Source organism: Ctenocephalides felis, unplaced genomic scaffold (genome assembly GCF_003426905.1).
Source record: "Ctenocephalides felis isolate EL2017-DRISC unplaced genomic scaffold, ASM342690v1 CF-g0.4_SCAFFOLD_00845, whole genome shotgun sequence".
NCBI lineage: Eukaryota > Metazoa > Arthropoda > Insecta > Siphonaptera > Pulicidae > Ctenocephalides > Ctenocephalides felis.
In genome coordinates, this window is record NW_020536999.1 from 92,919,051 (window position 1) to 92,942,225 (window position 23,175).

At 26.9% G+C, this 23,175-nt stretch overlaps 1 protein-coding gene across 1 annotated transcript; it reads right to left on the reverse strand.

The window, feature by feature from the left end:
- Window positions 1–2,155: 2,155 nt before the first annotated feature.
- Window positions 2,156–21,200, reverse strand: LOC113363055 (protein apterous-like). The gene is made up of 4 exons (XM_026605542.1): window positions 21,115–21,200; window positions 4,099–4,178; window positions 2,485–2,932; window positions 2,156–2,299 (listed from the first exon to the last, which is right to left on the reverse strand). Exons 1-4 carry the CDS (start codon window positions 21,121–21,123, stop codon window positions 2,156–2,158), a joined length of 681 nt encoding a protein of 226 aa, XP_026461327.1. The 5' UTR covers window positions 21,124–21,200.
- Window positions 21,201–23,175: the final 1,975 nt, after the last annotated feature.

Genomic DNA, 23,175 nt, shown 5'->3' on the forward strand with positions numbered 1-23,175 from the left:
CATTTTTATCAAACCGATAAAACAGTTTTATTACACCTATATAATTTTATATAAATTTAAACACAATCGTTATAATTATGCCACACACAATATAATTAAGCAAAACTTCATAGGAAATCGGGAATAAAACACTAGGTGTGAGTGGCAATTCGCCTTGGAATGCTAATCGCAAGAACATCCCAGGGTATTTTAACATATTGAGTTTTATAAAATAGCTTTTAAGTTTTTTAAGTTGACGAAACAATTCTTTTTGAAAGCAAACGATTCAGAATGACTTCAAATGTCTAGAAAACATAAAAATTAGCGCAACTGGCAAAAATATCAACTTTTACTTTGGAAAGTTACGAAAATATTTTTTCAGAGAAATTTGAACAAAATTTTGATAAAATTTTTAATAGGATAATAAATGAATAGTTTACATTGTAAATTTATGGCTTGCACTGTAAGTTGATAGCTTACACCGCAAGTTAAAAGCTTACACTGTAAGTTAGAAGCTTACACTGTAAGTTAAAAGCTTACACTGTAAGTTAAAAGCTTACACTGTAAGTTAAAAGCTTACACTGTAAGTTAAAAGCTTACACTGTAAGTTAAAAGCTTACACCGTGAGTTAAAAGCTTACACCGTGAGTTAAAAGCTTACACTGTGAGTTAAAAGCTTACACTGTGAGTTAAAAGCTTACACTGTAAGTTAAAAGCTTACGCTGTAAGTTAAAAGCTTACACTGTAAGTTAAAAGCTTACACTGTAAGTTAAAAGCTTACACTGTAAGTTAAAAGCTTACACTCTAAGTTAAAAGCTTACACTCTAAGTTAAAAGCTTACACTCTAAGTTTATAGCTTACACTCTAAGTTTATAGCTGGAATTGTAATTTATAAGCTTGAATTGTAATTCTCAAGCTTACAGTGTAATTCTCAAGCTTACAGTGTAATTCTCAAGCTTACAGTGAAATTCTCAAGCTTACAGTGTAATTCTCAAGCTTACAGTGTAATTCTCAAGCTTACATTGTAATTTTGAAGCTTACAGTGTAATTTATAAGCTTACAGTGTAATTTGTAAGCTTTCAGTGTAATTTGTAAGCTTTCAGTGTAATTTGTAAGCTTTCAGTGTAATTTGTAAGCCTTTAGAGTAATTTATAAGCTTCAAGTGTAATTTTCAAGCTTTCAGCGTAAGTTAATAACTTAGAGCGTAAGCTAATAACTTAGAGCGTAAGTTGATGTCTTACAGTGTAAATTCATGTCTTACAGTGTAAATTCATGTCTTACAGTGTAAATTCATGTCTTACAGTGTAAATTCATGTCTTACAGTGTAATTTAATAACTTGTACTGTAAATTTTTACCTATGCTGTAAATTATTAGTGTACACTGTAAATCAATGGCAAATTCTGTATATTTCTACTTTAAACAGTAAATTAAGGTTTTACACAGTAAATACTTAAAATCTCAAACAAAATTCCCTCGAGACAAAAATTGTTACAAAATAATTTCATAATTCTTTTAAAAATATGCAAGAACTGTTCATTGAAATAAATTATGCTCGCATTGAATTTTGAAATAGAATTTTCGTTACGGGAACTTTTTAAATAAAATTCACACACTATTTAATAATTGTATAGAAATAAAAATCGTAATAAAAAATAGTTTAAATAGTTTCAAAAGACTGTTAGATAGGTATGATGAATTATTTAGAAGTAAATCTTAATTTTTTTAAAATAAATAAAAACAAAAATTGATGAACAATTAGTATTCATCCCTGTGAGCTCTTTACTTTGATATGTTACTTGCAAAAAAGTTAAAGATTTGCCTATCAGCAAGTTGCCACCACGTTCTACCATTTTGCTTTCCAAATATCATGGACCTGCTTTCGATTACATTTATTAATATGTATTTGTGTCCATTATCTCGACGAATGAGCAATTTTAATCGCCATAACTAAATGGCATATTTTACGAGATGTTTTTTCTGCACTAACAATCACTTCACGCGTATTTTGCCATTGTTCAATTCAAATTTAGTTTTATGAGAATCGTAAAAGTTGTTTTATTGCAATTTTATCTTGCAAGGGTAACTGATAAACTAGTAAACTGGTAAATATCCACAGCATATTTTTATACAAGCATTGGATTGAGATTTGTTAACAATTGATTAAATAATGTTTCACCTACCGGTAGTAGTCTGCTTTGCAGTAAATGTTGCCTTCTCGGGCAAAACAAGTGTTGTCCGATTCCAAAATGCGTCCACACATTGAGCAACGCAAACAGCAGGCGTGCCATCTTCTTTCCACAGCTTGCAGGTAGAAACGATCCTGGAAAAACGAAAAACAATAGTTATTACAAGTCTTGCAGCAGTGTGCAACTTCTACAAATTGATCTTAAGCACGTCTGGTCTTAAAATCAATAATAAAATTTACTAATTTTACACCATGGTGCAAGATATTTGCGTCAACATGTGTGCCAGCCTGCAGTGCACCAGCTATCTATTATCATTTACCTGTATGTTCCTCCCGCATCCAGCACAAGCATTCAAGCAACTAGGGTTCTCGCCTCCAAAAAGACAACTAGAGTTCTTTCCCTCGTTTTTGGTATCCTGAAGATACCTATTCTGCTCATCCTCCACTTTAAAATACTTCTCCCTCTCCTGATGTTCACCACTATACTCGCTCCTCTGTTGCTCATGCATCTGCTGCTGATCATGTTTCGACGCTTCAGTTTTGAATTTGCAGTCTTCATCAGTTTTCTGGTCGTTTTTGGGCTGTTTGGTGGTGTCTTGGTTGTTAAATGGTGAGTTGAAGTGGTGGAATTGATGCAGGTTGTGGTGAGAGTGGTGGATGTCGGGGGAATTTGGAGGTTCGGTTTTTAGTTTAAGATTCTTTGGTTCTTGGGAGTCTATTTTGGGGTCTTGGAAGGCTGCTGCTGCTGATTGCTGCTCGCTGCCGAAACTGGAAGAGAAATTGATAATTGGTAATGGACTATGTAATCAGAAATAGACAAATAGTAAATTATGATTGTTGCTGGTTTACTAGTTAATGATATGGTGAATATGAATATAGAAAATTTGAAATGAAACTTCTTGAAATGTTCTGGTGAAAATCATCAAGGGTATGGATTTCATCCAAAATCGCTTTAAGATTGTCTCTTTATTGGAATTGAGGATGTTATGGTGAAAACTATTTTAGACGGCCTAAAAAGATAAAATTACATATGTACCATCCTAAGTCTTGAAGTAAAACTTCTTAGAATCTCTCCTAGAAATCATCAGCATGTACTAAATGGTAACAACAATTATCCAAAATGATTTTATTGATGATTATTTGATGATATTCTCGACGAATTGATCAAAACTGATGAAGATACTTATTAGCAACAAGTTCACAATTGACTCATGATAGTGTTTGAAGTGAAACTTCTTAGAGTCTCTGGTAAAAGTTATCAGCATGTACTTAATGGTAAAAAAATTAATCCAAATGATTCTATTGATGATTTTTTTATTGCATTCAGGGCAAGTTGATCTAAACTGGTAAAGACAATCATTAGCGACATGTTTACAATTGTATCGTGATATTTTTTCAAGTAAAACTTCTTAGAATCTCTGTTAGACATACCAAATGGTAAAAAGATTGTCCAAAATGATTTTAAGGATGATTCTTTAGTAAAATTGTGTATCAGATGCTCAAAACTGGGGAGATAACTATTAAATGCAAGTGTGCATTAGTATTGTTGAATTTTTTTAAGTAAAACTTCTCAGAATCTCTGATAGAAATCGTCAGCATGTACTTAAGGGTAACAAAATCAATCCAAAATGATTTTATTGATGATTATTTGATAATATTCTGGACGAATTGATCAAAACTGATGAAGATACTTATTAGCAATAAGTTCACAATTGTTTCATGATAGTTTTTGAAGTAAAACTTCTTAGAATCTCTGTTAGACATACCGAATGGCAAATAAATTTATCCAAAATGATTTTAAGGATGATTCTTTAATAATATTGTGTATCAGATGATCAAAACTGGGGAAGATGATTATTAAATGCAAGTATTGAATTTTTTTAGGTAAAACTTCTTAGGAAATACAATTTTTAACGATATTTTTTAATATTTACCGCGGATGTCCGTAAGCGCTTTGCATGGAACTTTCTTCTTCCGGAACGTACAAGTGCTCGGGGCTGCCCGCTTCCGTTTCCTGAAAAAAAACAAAGATTATCACATATTGATTATAGATGACGATTTGCCTATCGGCGCGCTTTTCAAATTTTCAAAAATCTATAAAATCTAAACTATTGCTCCAATTTGGATGCAACAAAAAACAAGTATATTCAGCAAACTATGAGCAATATTTTGACAAAATTTTGCAGTAATCCCGAAAACAAGTTATAAGCAATTTCCTAAACAAACACGCTTTTGTTTCATAACTCGTATTTGTATTACGTTTGTGTAAGTAGTCATGTGTACGTATGTATATTGGACTTGTTTTTTTTTATATCTTGTTTTTTTATTCATTTTATCTTCCTGTGAGTGACCATAAATTTCATTAATGATTTCTTCGCTTCTGAACAGAGAATTTTGAATTTTAAATGAATCACCTGCGCGTTCGACACGACTATGTAACTGTTTCAACTCGAAAGACAACTTGGAAATTGATTATTGAGAAAACACTAAATTTTGGGTAATGAAATTTAGTCGTATGGGAAAATGGTCTAAGGTGAAATTTTATAATCTTTAATTTGTATGAAATCTAAATTGAGCTGATACAGCTAGTTTTTTAGTTATAAATCCAAATAGGATACAGTGTCCTGCACCACCTGCTGAATTTTGATAGAATATTCCTGTAATACACGATTCTTATGCATAAATTCTAACCATACAAAATTGTATGAAAAGACAAAATTATAGATAATTTTATAACCTTTCGATTATTTTAAGATTGTTTTAAGCTACTATAATTAGTTTTCAAGTTATGAACTAAAATAGGATAGTGTCTTGCAACACGTACCACAGACATTTTTTACTATTTGCACTATAACTCCAGAATTATTAATTGCAACCGAAAATAATTTTTTAGCAAGTTATTGCTAATACGATTTTGTCTACAATTTTGTCTAATATTGTGCTGTTGCAGAAATTTTATAAGTAATCTAAAAATGCCTTTGAAATTGATGAATCTGCAAAGTACACCTAAACGTGTTAGTTTGTGTGCGATTTTCAAGCAAAAATATAATGTTCACTAATTTCTCTAGTAATACAGATTATAGATAATTTCATAAGCTTTAATTTATCTGAAGATACTTTTTAGTTACAACAACTAGTTTTTTAGTTGACTTAAAATGTAACAAAGTGTCGTAGGTCAAATGTTACGTGAAGTTGCTTCTGAGCAGTTTTGTACGCACTGCCCAGCGTATCCAGGACATTTTTTTTATTGTTTTAAGGATAACTTAACTTTTTATTGTTTTAAGGGTAACTTAACTTTTTATTGTTTTAAGGGTAACTTAAAAACTGTTGATGGTAGCTTAATTATGTCTTAAGATAAATTGTAGATAATAAAATTATCTAAATTATCACAAATAAAAAATTATAAGGCTTTCAAATCTTTTTTTTTTTTTTTATTTATGGCATTTGACCGTGTGGTCATTTAGCCTCATATTACATAAATAATATTTTACAAATTTATAAATACCAGAGAAATATATATCTTTCAAATCTTAAAAATTACTTATTCATATTTATAAAAAGGACATTTTTCTTTTTTTTCAGGAACGAGTTATCTTAGCTTAGTTTGGTCTTCAGCTAACTTGAAGGTAAGAAAATTATCTAAAACACTTTCTCACAACATAATATAGTACAAAGATAAATATAAAAGATATAGGGCTTGAAAAACACATGATGCATAAATTGCCACTGTTGTGTATGTATATATGTATATGTATATATGTATATATGCATATATGTATGTATGTTTGTATGTATATATGTATACATGTATGTATATTTGTCTTTTACGGTTGTTTCTCTTTTACGGAAGTCGGCCTGTTTGACTTTCGGAATTTACAGATTAAAATGGATATTATTCAACAGAACGATCATAAATTATCCACGAAACGTTTGAAACGAACGAATAAAAAATAAAATTCTTAAAAAAAAAACAACGGACAAGTCCGAGACGACGATATTATACTCCAAACACACGACCGGCGATGTTTTATTTAAAAAATTCAATTAATAAGAGAAATATTTGAAATGCTACCGGGTGATGGACTGGATGCGACACCGAAACGTAAGGAAAGAATCTTTAGAGTTAGAAACGAATGAATAGAAATCAAATTCTAAAAAAACAGACGACGATCCAAAAAATTTTTATTTAAAAAATTCAATTAATTATTAGAAAACATTTAAAATGATACAATTACGCACATTTTACACACAATTTTGCACATTTATGCATATTTAAATACACTCATATTTTTATACACACTTACACACATTCATACACACTTTATACATAATTGAATTCACTTTTACACAATTTTCACACTTTTTTGCACATTTCTGCATATAAACACTCATACTTCTTCATACTCACTTACACACATTTATACACACATTTATATACACTTTATACACACATTTATACACACATTTATCACACTTTATACATACTTTATACACATTTATACACACTCAAACGATACTGTAATGCACATTTGCGCATACTGATACACATTTTAAATACATTTTTATACACTTAACATAGTAGATATATCATATTATAACATATTAAAATTACAACATTCTAGATCAATTACAAATATTTTAATAAATTTCCAAAACTTTACTCATTCATCGTATCAATTCAATTTACATACTTAGACTCTAACATGTACTTTTCTCATAAGTGTAAATATATTTAAAATTTCCGGAAAAACTTATCAATTTTAGTATTCATGTAGTAGACATATTGAAGTAAAAGATACTGAAATTTTAACATTGTAGGACAAACATATATTTTAATAAATTTCTAAATCTTTACTTCTAATGCCTATCTCTTCAAAGTTCACAGACTCTTAAGGGTACTATTCTTATAAAAACGTAAAAATCTTGAAAATTTCTAAGAAAACTTATCAATTTTAGTATTTGTAGTTATAGTAGACATATTAAAGTATAACATATTAAAATTTTCTAATTAAATTCTAGAATAAACAAATATTTTAATAAATTTCTGAATCTTTACTTCTATAGTATGTCACTTCAAAATTCACAGACTCTTGAAAGTACTTTTTTCGCAAAACTTGAAAATCTTGAAAACTTCTGAGAAAAGTCATCAATTTTAGTATTTGTAGGTATAGTAAGTATAACATACTAAAATTTTAATATTCTAGAACAAATATAAATATTTTAATAAATTTTTAAAACATTTTCACATCATGCAATTGTAAATATTTCAATTTTAGTAGAAAATTCATCTATTTTAGTATTTGTCGTTATGGTAGAAATATCAAAGAAATTTTCTGTATATATATATATATTATATATATATATATATATATATATATAATATTAATGCATATTTATATAACAGAGTATTTATATATCAAAACTATTTCAAGTCAAAAGAAAAAGATCTTAATCTTATAAACGTGAACTTCTTAATCGTTTCGCTTTGTTGACTTTTTAATTATCAACTTTAATTATTCAGAAAAAACAATATATATATATATATATATATATATATAATTTTATATTTATATGTCATAAGGGTACATATATAATCGAATTAAACCCGATTACAAGTCTTTTACTCAAAAAAGTTATAAATAAATTATTTTTTCAAAAATATAATCCTATAAATAAACCTAAAGATATCTATCGCATTTTATTTTTTCTTCGGGTAGTTTAATAGTTTTTACAAAATTGAGAGAAAAAATTAAGACCCTAAAACAGACCCTCAAAAAATCGTCGATAAGGGTCTTTCTTGTCTTGTCTTCAGTTTTAAATTAAGACATTTGACTTCTTTAATACCTTTTGACAAAAATTCACATTTGTTCGTTTTTTTTATTTCTGAAATGCCATCGAAAGACATCTGCTGAATTTGAAACATACCTGTGTTTATAAAATGTATTGTATTAATTTGTATGTTAGTGTGCATACATTTGTGTGTGTATAAATTCATAAAAATATGTATAAATGTAAGTGTATGTATGAATAAATGTGTGCAAAAATTTTAAAAAATTTCCAAGATATATGCACTTTTGTAAAAAAGATACCTTGGAGAGTCTAACTATCTAATAAATGTGATACTCTGAAAGAGTAAAGTTTTAGAAATATATTAAAATATATATAATTGATCCAGAATGTTATAATTTTAGTATGTTATACTTCAATATGTCTACTATAACGACAAATACTAAAATTGGTATGCATCTTAAGAAATTTTAAAGATACATCCACTTTTGTAAAAAAAACTACCCTTGGGATTCCAAGTATGTGTATTGCGGTACTGTGAAAAAGTAAAGTTTTGATATTTTTTTAAAATATTTGTATTAGCTCTAGAATGCTGTAATTCTAGTATGTTATACTTCAATATGTCTACTATGATAGTAAATACTAAAACTGATAAGTGTTCTCAGTAATTTTCAAGTAATATGGACTTTTGTGAGAAAAGTATCCTTGAGAGTCCAAGTACATATATTGAACTGATACGATGGAGTTTTAGTATTTTTTTATATTATTTATAATTGTTCTAAAATGTTGCAAAGTAGATATATCATACTTTAATATGTCTACTATATTAACAAATACTAAAATTGATAAGTCTTCTCAGAAATTATCAAGATATTTTTTTATGAAAAGTACCTAAAAATATCCTCCAATAGCTCGATTTCAGGATTTTGTTTCTGAGGAGCTCGTAAGGTCGTATTAGTGATACCAGGACGTTGTAATTTTAGTATATTATATTTTATTATATCTATTTTGACAACAAATACTAAAATCGATATGTCTTCTCACAAAATTTCTTAATATAAACAATTTACTGCAGCAAGTACCAAAAAACTTTTCTATATATCGATTGTAGTATAAATACAAATCTTTGTAAAACAAGTCGTACTAACCCTTTCTACTCGGGCATTTGAAAATTTGCATGTATTTGCATGGTGCGGTGGCATCCGAGTGGAAAGGGCTATACCTAATAACTCCTAGAAAATACAATATTTATATATAAAGTTTTTAGTGCAATTTTGTATCTTAATATTCTATTTTCCATTTTATAAATTAAAACAGAAGCATCTTGAATTAATAAATCGTCTTGTTTATTTTTTAATGAAAATCGATAGATAGATTCGGTCTTGTACCAGGTAGCCATTAGTAAAAAACCAGTTAGTATAAATACAAATGTAAATAATATTGATATATATAATATATATATAAATAAGTATATGAGATAGTCTATAAATATATATATATATATATATATATATATAAATGTAAAAATCAGATAAGTTTAAAATCAATGCTCTATAAATCAAGTTGTAGAGACAGGCGACACAAATATTGGTCTCAACTTTATATGGCATTATCAGATATATATTATATATATAATTCACACACCACATATATATATATATATATATATATATATATATATCTTATATATAAAATGGATCGCAAAATGTGTTGGTAAGCGCATACTCAACAACGCCTGGACCAATTTGGCCAATTCTTTTTTAAAATGTTCGTTGAAGTCCAAGGATGGTTGTTACGGCGCGAAAAAAACGAATAGTTGCCGGAAAACCCTAAAAACAGCCCTTTTGTTCTTTAATCGAGTAGGCAACGCAATTTGTAAAAAAAAACAATGATCTATGTCATGACATTTTGTGTAGTTTTTGATAATCTAATTTTGAATATATTTATATAAACATAGAAATATCTTTCTATTAATCAAGCTATATTGGCAGCCAAAAACATTGATGTAAATGAATTAAATTTCAAAATTTCAAGACCAAATTACAGGCGAATCATTTGATTCGGCAATTAACCAAGACGATCCACGGAGTTTTTAAACACGCTGGATTTGCTAGGATTGTCACCTCACAATCTTCAGTTAAAGGTTGGATCGGCAATTATAATGTGCGAAATATCGACCAACTATATTCAAAGGATAGTATAAAGCAGAAGATGTTCTCGCACCATGCATCCCAATGCGTTTCCAGTGCGTTTATGGATCATTAGGAGTTTTGTGGTATTATTTAGATAACCTATGTTTGTTTGTGTATTAATTAGAAAAACCCTACAATGAAAATTGAACTGATTTTTTAATTATGATTACATTATTAAAATTACTTACTTTTAAATGCTATAGTGTTTTATTTAATTATTTTAATTCATACCGAATTATTACCAGGGTGACGGTTCTGTTCAGGATAATTTTTTGCAAAGAATAGAAAAAAGGTAGGCATAAAACACCGCCACATTACAATTTTTTTGACAGGACGAAGTCTGTCGGGCCGGCTAGTATATATATATATATATAATATATATATATATATATATATGCCTATTGGCAGATGTCTTCAAAAATCTACATACAATATTTATCATAATATTTTGCAAAGTTCTTCTAAAACAAACTTTTACAAGTTAGTATATGTTTTGTGCTTGAGTGCATTTTTCTTGAATTTTTGTTGATTTTATAATATTATATTATTAGACAAAATTGTTAAGAATTTTATTAGCTAAAAGTTAGCTTAATATCATTTTGAGCTTTGTAGTTTTTTAGTTATAACTAAAATGACTGAAAAATGTCCTGAACTTACGTCGACAATACTGAACTTAAGTTTGTACAAGTCTTGCGTTTGTGCATTTTTCTTGAATTTCTGTTCATTTTATAATATTATATTATTAGGCAAAATTGCTAAGGATTTTATTAGGTAAAAGTTTGCTTATTATTATTTTAAGCTATTGTAAATAGTTTGTTAGTTATAACTAAAATATTTTTTTTATTTGTATACAACAGCAAGTAATTCTATAAACTACAGTAAAAACATAATTTGAACAAATATATAATGTAAAGTACAGAAAAACTATAATAATAATACTAAATAACTATAATAATAATAATAATTACAAACAAATAGAAATAATAATAATAATAGTAATAATTATGAAAAAACAATAGTTATGAAAAATAAATATTAATAATAAATATAATAATAGGATAGAAAACTATCCCATTTACCAGTTAACTAATTAGTTAATTAAATAAATTAATATAAATTATATGGAAATTTTTTAGTTATAACTGAAGAATGTCCTGAACTTATGTCGACAATACTGAACTTAAGTTTGTACATGTCTTGTGTTAGAATGATTTTTTCTAGAACTTCTGTTTATTTTATAATATTATATTATTAGATAAAATTGTAAAGAATTTTATTAGCCATAAGAGGAATACTATAGAATACTATTTTAAGCTATTGTACATAGTTTTTTAGTTATAACTAAAATTACTAAAAAATGTCCTGAACTTATATACTAAAGTTTAATATTGTCGACATATCTTGTATTTGAGTGTATTTTTCTAGAATTTCTATTCATTTTATAATATTATATTATTAGACAAAATTGTTTAGAATTTAATTGATGTTAATAAGTTTGCTTAATATCACTTTGAGCTATTGTAAATAGTGTTTTAGTTATAATCAAAATAACAAAAAAATGTCCTGAACTTATATCGACAATACTGACAACACGTCCTGGCCGTCGCTTTATGATTAATCATAACTCTATCGCGGGACGCTTTTTTAAATTTGTATTTATAACTCAACTAGCTGTAAGTGGAATTCTGTCTTAAGGCAATTAGGGCATCGTGCCTTAAGGCAAATTGCTGGAACTTCCCGTACCAAAAATTATTATTTTTTTAAAAACGATCAACATTTTTGAAAAAAATTTACTTTGAAAAAATAAGATTTTTGAGAAACTATAAATTGGACAAAAAATTACTTTTTTTGAAAAAAATTTTTTTTAAAAAAAATATTTTTTTTTTATTTTTTTTTTTTTTTTTTTAAAAAAAAAATTTTCTTTATTTTGACATATTGTGGAAGATCTGAACTTTCTTTTCAAAGCAATCGTACTGCTTTAACTGCATAGGGACAAAATATAAAGCGCGTAAGCGCCGCGTCGCTGTCTAACGCATAAGCATTGGTACGGAACCCATAGGAATGTTAACAAAATGTATACTTATTGTTAAAATCTCTATAAAATATCTGATATTTTGATGTGCATATGTCTAATGATCATTTTTGACCGCCAAATGGCTCATTTTTTACTTTTTCTTCCATATCTCCGAAACCGCTAGACCTACCTTCATGAAAATTTTATCGATTCTTCATCTTGTCAATACAAGTGAAATGTTTTTTGAATTATTCAAATCGGACGCTCCGTTCTCTTAAAAACTGAGTTACCGCTTTCGGCACTTTTTGCCCCGTATCTTCGGAACGGCTAGACCTGCCTTCGCCAAAAACTAATCATCACGTCGCCTAATTAATACGAATCGAATGCTTTTTGAATTATTCAAATCGGTTGATCCGTGTTCCCGAAATCGTCGACGAAAATTTGTATCCGCACACACATACACACACATACATACATACATACATACATACACACACACATACATCCATTTTTTCTAAGGTATGTCAAAATGTTCAGAAATCTCTGAAACGTAAAGATATAAAAAAAATTTCATTTTCGATTTTTTTGCGATTACTATAACTTGCCCTACGGGAAGTTAAAAACCGGTATTTGTATCCTAATATAGTATTAGTGCGTATTAAAGCTTATAAAAAATTATATTAAAATATATTATTATAATTATAAAATTCTGCACAAATCTATCTCAGAACATATTTTCATTACCATACAAAATAAAATACAAAAACAACTTGAATAACACATTTTGTTCTTACAATATATTTACATGTTTAAGTACAGTTTTAAAGCATTTGTGATTATTGTACAAAAATATATTGTAAGAATGAAATGTAAAGAATTGTATTAGCTACAATTTACTCTAATACGATTTTAAGCTATATTGAATATATTTTTAGTTATAAGCTAAATTGTAAAAAATTTATGTAAAGAATTTTATTAGCTACAATTTACTTTAATACGATTTTAAGCTATATTGATTATATTTTTAGTTTAATCTAATAATTTCAGTAAAAAAATGCGCAAGTAAATTCTGGTCTAAAAATGGGAAGCGCGTGCACTTTTTTATATTTATTTATATATTTCAACAATTAAATTGTGTATAATAAGGAACAACATATATAATATAGGTATATATATGTATATACATATATATACATGTATATATATGTATATACATATATTTATATATGTGTAAAAATGTAGACCTATAATTTTCCGGTTAGATTCAAGTCGATGGATTTGATATGAATCTAATATGGAGATAGTCATACCTCAAGTAGGTGTTTAATAACATATATAATAATATATACATATATATTCATATACATATATATATATACATATATATATATATATATATATATATATATATATATATATACATGTACCAAATTATTCAGGGCAGTACCTCAAATAAAAATGAGCCCTTGATGGTCTAAGTATGTATTTTGATGTGATACTCTGAAAGAGTAAAGTTTTGGAAATTTATTAAAATATTTGTAGTTGCTCTAGAATGTTGTAATTTTAGTATGTCATACTTTAATATGTCTACCATGACGACAAATACTAAAATTAATAAGTCTATTCAGAAATTTTTAAACTATATAGATTTTAATGAAAAAAATATCCACACGTTGTAGGCAAAACGACGTATTAAATGAGCAATATTCTAAAAATTTATTAAAATATCACTCATAATACTAGAAGGCCAAAAAGTTCTGTAAATAATATTTTATTGTGTTACCTATATTGACAAATACTAAAATTGATAAATTTTTAAAAAAATATGCAAATCATATACATATGAGTGAAGTACTCGAACATTATATATGTAAAACCAAAAAAATGAATAAGCATAGATTCAAAAATTTATTAAAATAATTTTGTTTTTTATAGAATGCTATGATTGAGTAATTTGAGTATACTATTAGCAATCTCATATATTTTAATTACAACTAAGAAAATCTATTAATTTTTATATAATTTTTTATAGTTTTCAAAAGTTATTTTGAAAACTATAAATATTTGCACTCCAAGCCAAAAATGCTTCACAATATTTTATTTTTATTTAATATATTTTTTTAACATTACATTATATATCGAAAACTTTTGTAATATGAGTATGTTATTAACAAAACCATTTGTTTAAATAATTTGAAACAAATTTTACTAAATTTCATGATTTTCTTAAGTTACATTGAAAAGCATGAAACTTTGCACTTAAAGGCTAAAGTGAAAATGCAAAATTACTTTATAAATTTTGGAAATTTTTAAAAATTGCAATACACTAAGTATGCTATTGTAATTTGAGTATATTGTTGATAAAACTATATATTTTACTATCAATTGAAAAAATCTGTATAAAAATATTAAATAAAATAATTATTAACAATTTTTGAAGCATATTCCTTCAATGACCAGTTTTAAAATAGTTTGGTCTGGTTGGTTAAATTAAATAAATGTTTCTAATTTATTTCTAAGTATGGATGAATGTATGTGTATAGTATATATATATATATATATATATATATATATATATATATATAAATTGTGATGGCACACATGTTTTCAGTAGTTCAGAATGATTTGCCTCTTCTTGATTAATTATTCAAGTTCGTACAAGAGATGTTCTAGAAAATTTATCACTCTGAAAAATCATTCCCTTTATACAAATATATATATATATATATATATATATATATATATATATATATATATATATATATAATAGCAGAGACAAGGGCACAAGTCGTTCTGAAGAGCTCATTACATTAAGTCAAATGTTGTTTTCGACTATTGTTATTTTGCACAAGTATGCTTCATTTAGTAAATGTTTTATTAATTATTACAAAATTCATCGATTTTAGTATTTGTTGTATAAATATAAGGTTACAAGAATAACATACTAAAGTTACAAAACTCTATTACAATTTGTAGGATTTTTAAAAAATTCTGATATAAAATATTTTTAAAGAGCATGTGTGGCGAAATAATGGTTTCTACAAAGAGATTGTTATATTTTTCTGTTAAAAATTATCAGTTTTAGTATTTGTTGTAAAAATACATGGTTCAAGATCAACACACTATAATTACAGTTTTCGACTACAGTTAGTAGTATTTTCAAAAAATACTTAAAAACATGCAAATAATTTACGAAATATATTTAGTATGAAAATTTTCTTTGAATTTTTGTTTAATTTGCTTGAAATCATCAATTTTAGTGTTTGTACTAAAAATACAAGGGTCTGAGGAATAATATACATAAATTAAAATATTCTACTACAATTAGTAGTATTTTAAAAAAATATTTTTTAAATCTGTTTATAAACAATCACATTTATTCTTGAAATTAACAAATGTCAATTTATTTATAAAAAACTTCTTATAAACAATTTTATTCATCAATTTTAGTATTTTTAGTAAAAATACAAAGTATTCCTATACTAGAAATATAAATATATAAAGTTCTACTATAATTAGTAGTATTTATGAAAAAATATTTCAAAATCATATTCACAAGTAACAAATAAGTATACATGAATAATAAACAAACATCATTTTGTTTAGAAATAACTTGTTGGATATGATGAAATTGATCAATTTTAGTATTTGTTATGCAAATAATAGGTTTGAGGAATAACATACTAAAATTGCATGATTCTACAACAATTTTTAGTATTTATAAAAATATTTAAACAGATTTTTACAAAAAAAATCTGTCGTACATAGATTGTTTAAATTTCGGATGTTTACATCCGTTTTCCCCTAAATCTATATAAATATATATAACTATATATATATATATATATATATATATATATATATAAATGTTGTCCAATTATTTCAAAGAAAGTAATTATTGTCACGATATTTCTTCGGTAGCTGCGTCTTTGTACATTTCAAGTTTTTTTTTTGCTGCTCTTTTTTCGTTTTTGCTGTTTTTTTCTGTTTTAAAATAAAAATCTTCAAACGTGCAGTTTGTTTTTTAACAAAACAGCGTTAACAAATTTTATTCTCTGACATGAGATGAAAATTTATTTGGAAAAAACATATTACGAGCACTGAGGTCTAAGGTAATAAACATCGTAATAAAAAATTTTATAAAATTTTTAGTACTTTAATATAGTAAATACAAATATTTTAATTATTTAATATAGTTAAATATAAATATTTTAATTATTTTTTATATTTTTTTATAATTTTAGTAAATTATTATTATTGCACTATGCTTTTGTGTGCCCGTACGTCTACCATTAAAGTATTAAAATCCAAAATTAATGGTGCATAATTTATAATTTATTTTGAACTTAAAATGAAGGTTTATAGATTTGTAATTTGAGTATGTTGGAGTTTATTATGTCTACTGTAATGACAAATACTAAAATTGATATATTTTCTTAGAAAATATATGAAAATTTGCTATTTGTTCTGAAACAGTACCCGAAATTTGTCCCGGCTAAAACACTTCAACTCTTTCCAGTATTCATGCCGAACGATTCCTAGTACAATATTGAAATTTTAATACATCATACCTTAGTATGCCTACTATAATGCCAAATACTAAAATTGATGGGTTTTCTCACAAAATTTCGCTATATTTATAAGTTACTGAAGAAAGGACCTTCCAAATACTGAAATTGATATGTTCTCTCAAAAAAATTTGATATATTTAAACAAATGTAAAAAAAAGCTGCAATAAATAATGCGTTTTTAAACGTAACTCTCAGTGCCCAATAGAGATCCTACAAACTCAAAACTTCACTTATTTATACTTCAATATATATATTTACATCACAAGTACCAAAATCAAAAAAATTCCCATCACTACCCGAAATATTCCGAATAATCTACACAAACTCTCACTTTTTCCTAATAAAATTCTACTAAATTCTCAGTGCACAAGTTTTTCTAACAAATTTATTACTGTCTTCGTTTGTCTTCGAATTAAGTCGTCTAATGTCGTCGTTCTTTTTCTGTTTTTTTTTCAAATAAATTTCAAATAAAATTAAACGAGAATCCAAATTGAATTACTCGGGACTGGTTCGTTATGCCACATAAAGTTCTCGGAGACAGAAATAAAATTAAATCACTGATGGACAAGGTGTTTTTATTGAGGTTAGATTCGATTTTAATTGCAATGGTAATAGATTTATACGTATTTATACATGTTTATACTGATTTATACAAATTAATGCGCAATTATACGCACTTATGCACTTTTTATTCACATTTATACTCGTGCATACATATTTATATACTTTTATACATATTTATACATACATATACATATTTATATGCAATTATATTACTAATGCATATACATTTATACACTTGCACAAATATTCATACACATGCACATGCATACATATTCATACATATTTATACATATTTATACACACATATACATATTTATATACAATTACATTGCTAATGCATATACATTTATACACTTGAACAAACATTTATACAAATTTTTACATATTTATACACATTTATACATAGTTATACACATGCATACATATTCAAACATATTTATACATATTTATACACACATATACATATTTATATACAATTGCATTGCTAATGCATATACATTTATGCACATGAATAAACATTTATACAAATTTCTACATATTTATGCATATTTATACATATTTATACACATTTATACACATGCATACATATTCATACAGATTTATACATATTTATACACACATATACATATTTATATACAATTGCATTGCTAATGCATATATATATTTATGCACTTGAACAAACGTTTATACAATTTTTTACATATTTATACACATTTATACATATTTATACATATTTATACACATGCATACATATTCATACATATTTATACACACATATACATATTCATATACAATTATATGAACAATCCATAGACATTTATACACAGGCATAAACTTTTCATTTATACAAATTTCTACATATTTATTCATATTTATACATATTTATACACATTTATACACATGCATACATACTCATACATATTTATACATATTTATACACACATGTACATATTTATATACAATTGCATTGCTAATGCATATACATTTATGCACTTGAACAAACGTTTATACAATTTTTTACATATTTATACACATTTATACATATTTATATACATGCATACATATTCATACATATTTATATAGCAATTACATTGCTAATGCATATACATTTATGCACTTGAACAAACGTTTATACAATTTTTTACATATTTATACACATTTATACATATTTATATACATGCATACATATTCATACATATTTATATAGCAATTACATTGCTAATGCATATACATTTATGCACTTGAACAAACGTTTATACAATTTTTTACATATTTATACACATTTATACATATTTATATACATGCATACATATTCATACATATTTATATAGCAATTACATTGCTAATGCATATACATTTATGCACTTGAACAAACATTTATACATATTTATACACATTTATACATATACATACAAATTCATACATATTCATACATATGCATACATATATATATATATATATATATATATATATTTATACATATTTATAAGCCCTACAACAAGTCGTGCAATTTTACAAATTAATAAAAAATTAGTAGGGTTAATACCAATTTGATTTTTAGAAGAAAATTGCTTTCTAGCTCGCGCTGTGGAATACTGCTCACATTTACTTTGTCAAAGTGTTTTTACGCCTTATATGTAACTTTGTTCCTCACCCTTAGTGGTGTAAAATTTTTGGAAGCCTTGTTTTTATTTAAAGACGAGGCTCAATATTCTTAATTTATATAAAAAAACTAGTTGTAAGTGGTATTTTGCTTTAAGGCAAGTTGCATGGACTCCTCATACCAAGGTAAACAGAAGCTCGTCACTTACAACTAGTTTGAAACATATCGTTTATTACATATTGGCTAAAGTATATCTCGCATAAAACCATTTCCCGCGTAAAACGCTTTTTTAGTCTCGCCTCTGGAAAATCGTCTTAACGAAGTTTCACCAATATATAAGTATGCATGTATATATGTATGTATGTATTTTTATAAGTGTGTATGTATGTATAAGATGTGGCAATGAACTTAAGAGTTATCTTAACTAAAAAACAAAGAAAAACTGATGCTGCTAGACTAATAAATCTTCTCTTATCAAAATTAGTGACAAGTTCGGATTTTTATTATCATTTTGAACCTTATACTTGTCCATACACACATAAACAAATATATACAGCAAAACTCCGTTAACACGATTTCCCAGGGAGTGAACTAAAAGGGCGTATTAAGCGAAAAGGCTTCTTATGTATGGATTTTTAGGAAAATTTAACATATGCGCGTCCCAAATGATGTTTCATAGTTCAAGCATTTTTCATAGGCCTATACTATTTTAGGATATATATTTTTTTATACCTGGTAAATCTGTATACGTTATAAAATGACATACTAGAATTACAGCTTCCTACTATAATTTTTATGTCCTGAAGAGCTCGTTAAAAAAATGTTCATAAAGTGCTTCTATTAAAAAGCGCATGTACAACTAATCATTAATTATTGCAACTAGCATATGAAATTTTTATATATTATTATATATCATGACAAACTATATACTTTAAAGAATGATATACTAAAAATACAACATTCTACTACAATTAGTTTAGCCTGAAGAGCTCGTCAAAATTTAAAATACCTATTGTATATTTTGACCAAAAACTAATCAGTACTGTTCTCACCTAATGAAGTTACATTTTACACTTATATGCTAATTATTGAAGGAACGGCTTGACCGATCGTCTTTTTAATACATTAGGGCAATATAAACACTTTATAGAATGATATACTAAAATTACAATATTGTATTACAATTAGTATAGCCTGACGAGCTCGTCAAAATTGAAAATACATATTCTATATCTTAACCAAAAAATAATCAGTACTGTTGTTCTCAACTATTAATGCTGCATTTTCCACTTATATGCTAATTATTGAAGAAACGGCTTGACCGATCCTCTTTATAATATATCACGACAATCTATACACTTTATATAATAACATACTAAAATTGCAACATTCTACGGAAATTAGTATATCCTGACGAGCTCGTCAAAATTGAAAACACCTATTCTGTATCTTGACCAGAAAACTAATCAGCACGATTCTCAACTACTAAAGTTACATTTTCCGCTTATATGCAGATTATTGAAGAAACTGCTTGACCGATCTTCTTCATATTATATCACGACAATCTATACACTTTATAGAATGATATACTAGAAATACAACATTCTACTACAATTAGTTTAGCCTGACGAGCTCGTCAAAATTGAAAACCCCTATTCTATCTTAACCAAAAACTCATCAGCACGATTCCTAACTGATTGAAGAAACGGCTCGGCCGATCGTCTTTAAAATATATCACAACAATATATATACTTTATAAAATGATATACTAAAATTACAAGATTATACAGTAATTAGTTTACCCTGACGAGCTCGTTGAAGAACATGTTTGAATACATTTACTTTATATCTTTACCAAAACCTAATCAATACTGTTCTCTCCTTGTGGAGTTACATTTTACACTTATATGCAAATTATTAAAGAAACGGCTCTGCTGATCGTCGCACAAAATTAATAACGCTAATTTTTTTATCGAGGTACATCGAATGGTTTTTGAATTTTTAAAATCGGTACAGCCGTTTTTGAGAAAACATCGACGGAAATCAAATTTTGTCTCGCACAACACATACTTTTGTCAATATCGGTGTCAAACGATTCAGAATGACTTGAAACATAAAATTAGCTAATAGGATTTTCCGGGACGTACGTAAATAAATAAATAAATATATAAATGAATATGTAAATATGAATATAGATAAATAAATAGTTTTATTCTTACCCAGTGCATTCCAAGCACTCTGTCTTCGGTTATCACGCCCCATATGGACCCAACACGATTAGGAGTTTGTAATCACTGATTTAACGACGGAAAAAAATTTGGAAAAATATCAAGAACAAATCAACATTCGATTTTTTTAAAATAATACTCATAACTTGTTAAAAATACAGCTGAACATAGTTTACGGGTTAAAAATTGGTATCTGTTTATTTAATTTTTTTGAAATTTTGCAAAAATTGGAAAACGCGCACATTAACACTTCTGCAACACACTTCACAAAAAATGTTCAAAAAAGTTTTCTTATATAATTTTCATGCTACGAGACACAACAGGTTTTTGCACCATTTTTTTTACAAAAAACAGGAAAATTTTGCTTTTTTGAAAAATTTTGATCTTCCACGTGGGTATTGTGTTTTCCAAAAATTGTCTAAGCAAAATGTTATTATTTTTTGTTTTTTTTTGCAGCAGCTTTTGTTTATTTGTTATTGTTTAAACACAATTTGTATAGTAAGTATTGTCTGTGAGGTCAACACACTTCAGCACAATTTTTCAAAAAATGGAACATGCATTTTTTTTTTTTTGAAAATGTTCACACAATATTTATTTAATAAAATTTTGGCGATCCGATATTCAATTACATCACGTAGTAAAAAACATTTTTTTAAATAATATTTTTGAGTTCATACACTATTTTTGATTTGAACACTTTTTTCAAAAAATGTCTAGTTTTTGGCTGGACCTCAAAAAACAAATTTTGGAGTTTCGGAGTCAAGTGTCAGTCTTATCAGCATATCTTGCACAACTCACAAATGTCCAAAAAAACACTCAAAATACTATTTTGGATTTAAACACAAACTTGTTTAGTTTTTTGTTTTCCAAAAAAAAAAAAAAATAGTGTTTTTGGAGTTCAATTACACCACTAATCACCGGTACCGCACACGTGTCCACCAAACTAAAACACTCATAAACCAAATTTATGGAATCTACCACACTTTTTTCGAATTTTCTATTTTTTCCAAGTTTTGGAAAAAAAATTATTTCGGTTTCGGAGTTCTCCGGCCTATCGGCACATGCGCACACCGCGATGACTATGCGCCAAATGTCGTTTCATCGTACGAATTGCGTGAAACTGAAGTATCCCCTCCCGGACTAAACGAGCCTTTTGTGGATTCTAGAACCTCCTTTTATCCGAGAGGCGTCGACCAATCGATCGACGGGTTCTGGATTTTTTGTCCACCAGATGGGCGGAATAGAAGTCAACTCGCGCACTGAGAGTAATAAAAATAATAATAATAATAATAAAAATTGATGACGGATTTATTTACATCAGTAGAATTGTTTTCTACTTACACCTACTACTTACTAGGTGTAAGTGGCATTTTGTCCTAAGTCGAGAGGCACCTTTCGATATGTGTCAATAATTGATCTAGTCAATCAGAAGTGGCATCAATCCAAATTTGTTATATTTTAATGTTTTTTAGTTAAACCGTATTCCCTAGGCCTATAATGTTTTAGGACATCATCATAATAAGTTTCATCAAAATCGTCAATAAAATTCAACAATTGATTACTAAAGGAGGCCCGGGCGTCCAGGCCTCCGGGTTAATTTTAACAGTACTAACACTAAATAGCACTAACAGCATAACCAACTAATATCTATCGAACAGCTACAATATAATTTATTCTATTTTTAAAGGACTTTAATTTTAGTAAATTTGATATTTTTAGGTTGGTAAAACTTTATTTAGTAAATTTGATACTTTTTGGTTGGTAGAACTACTATATTTAGTAAATTTGATATTTTTAGGTTGGTAGAACTTTATTTAGTAAATTTGATATTGTTTACTAAAAAAAAGGTCCGGGCTAATTTTTAACTAACAGTACTAACACTATCAGCATAACCAACTAATACCTATCGAACAGATACAATATAATTAATTCTATTTTTAAAGAACTTTATTTAGTAAATTTAATATTTTTGGGTTGGTAGAACTTTATGAAGTAAATTTTGGTATTCTAGGGTTGGCAAAACTTCATTTAGTTAAATTCATATTTTTGTTT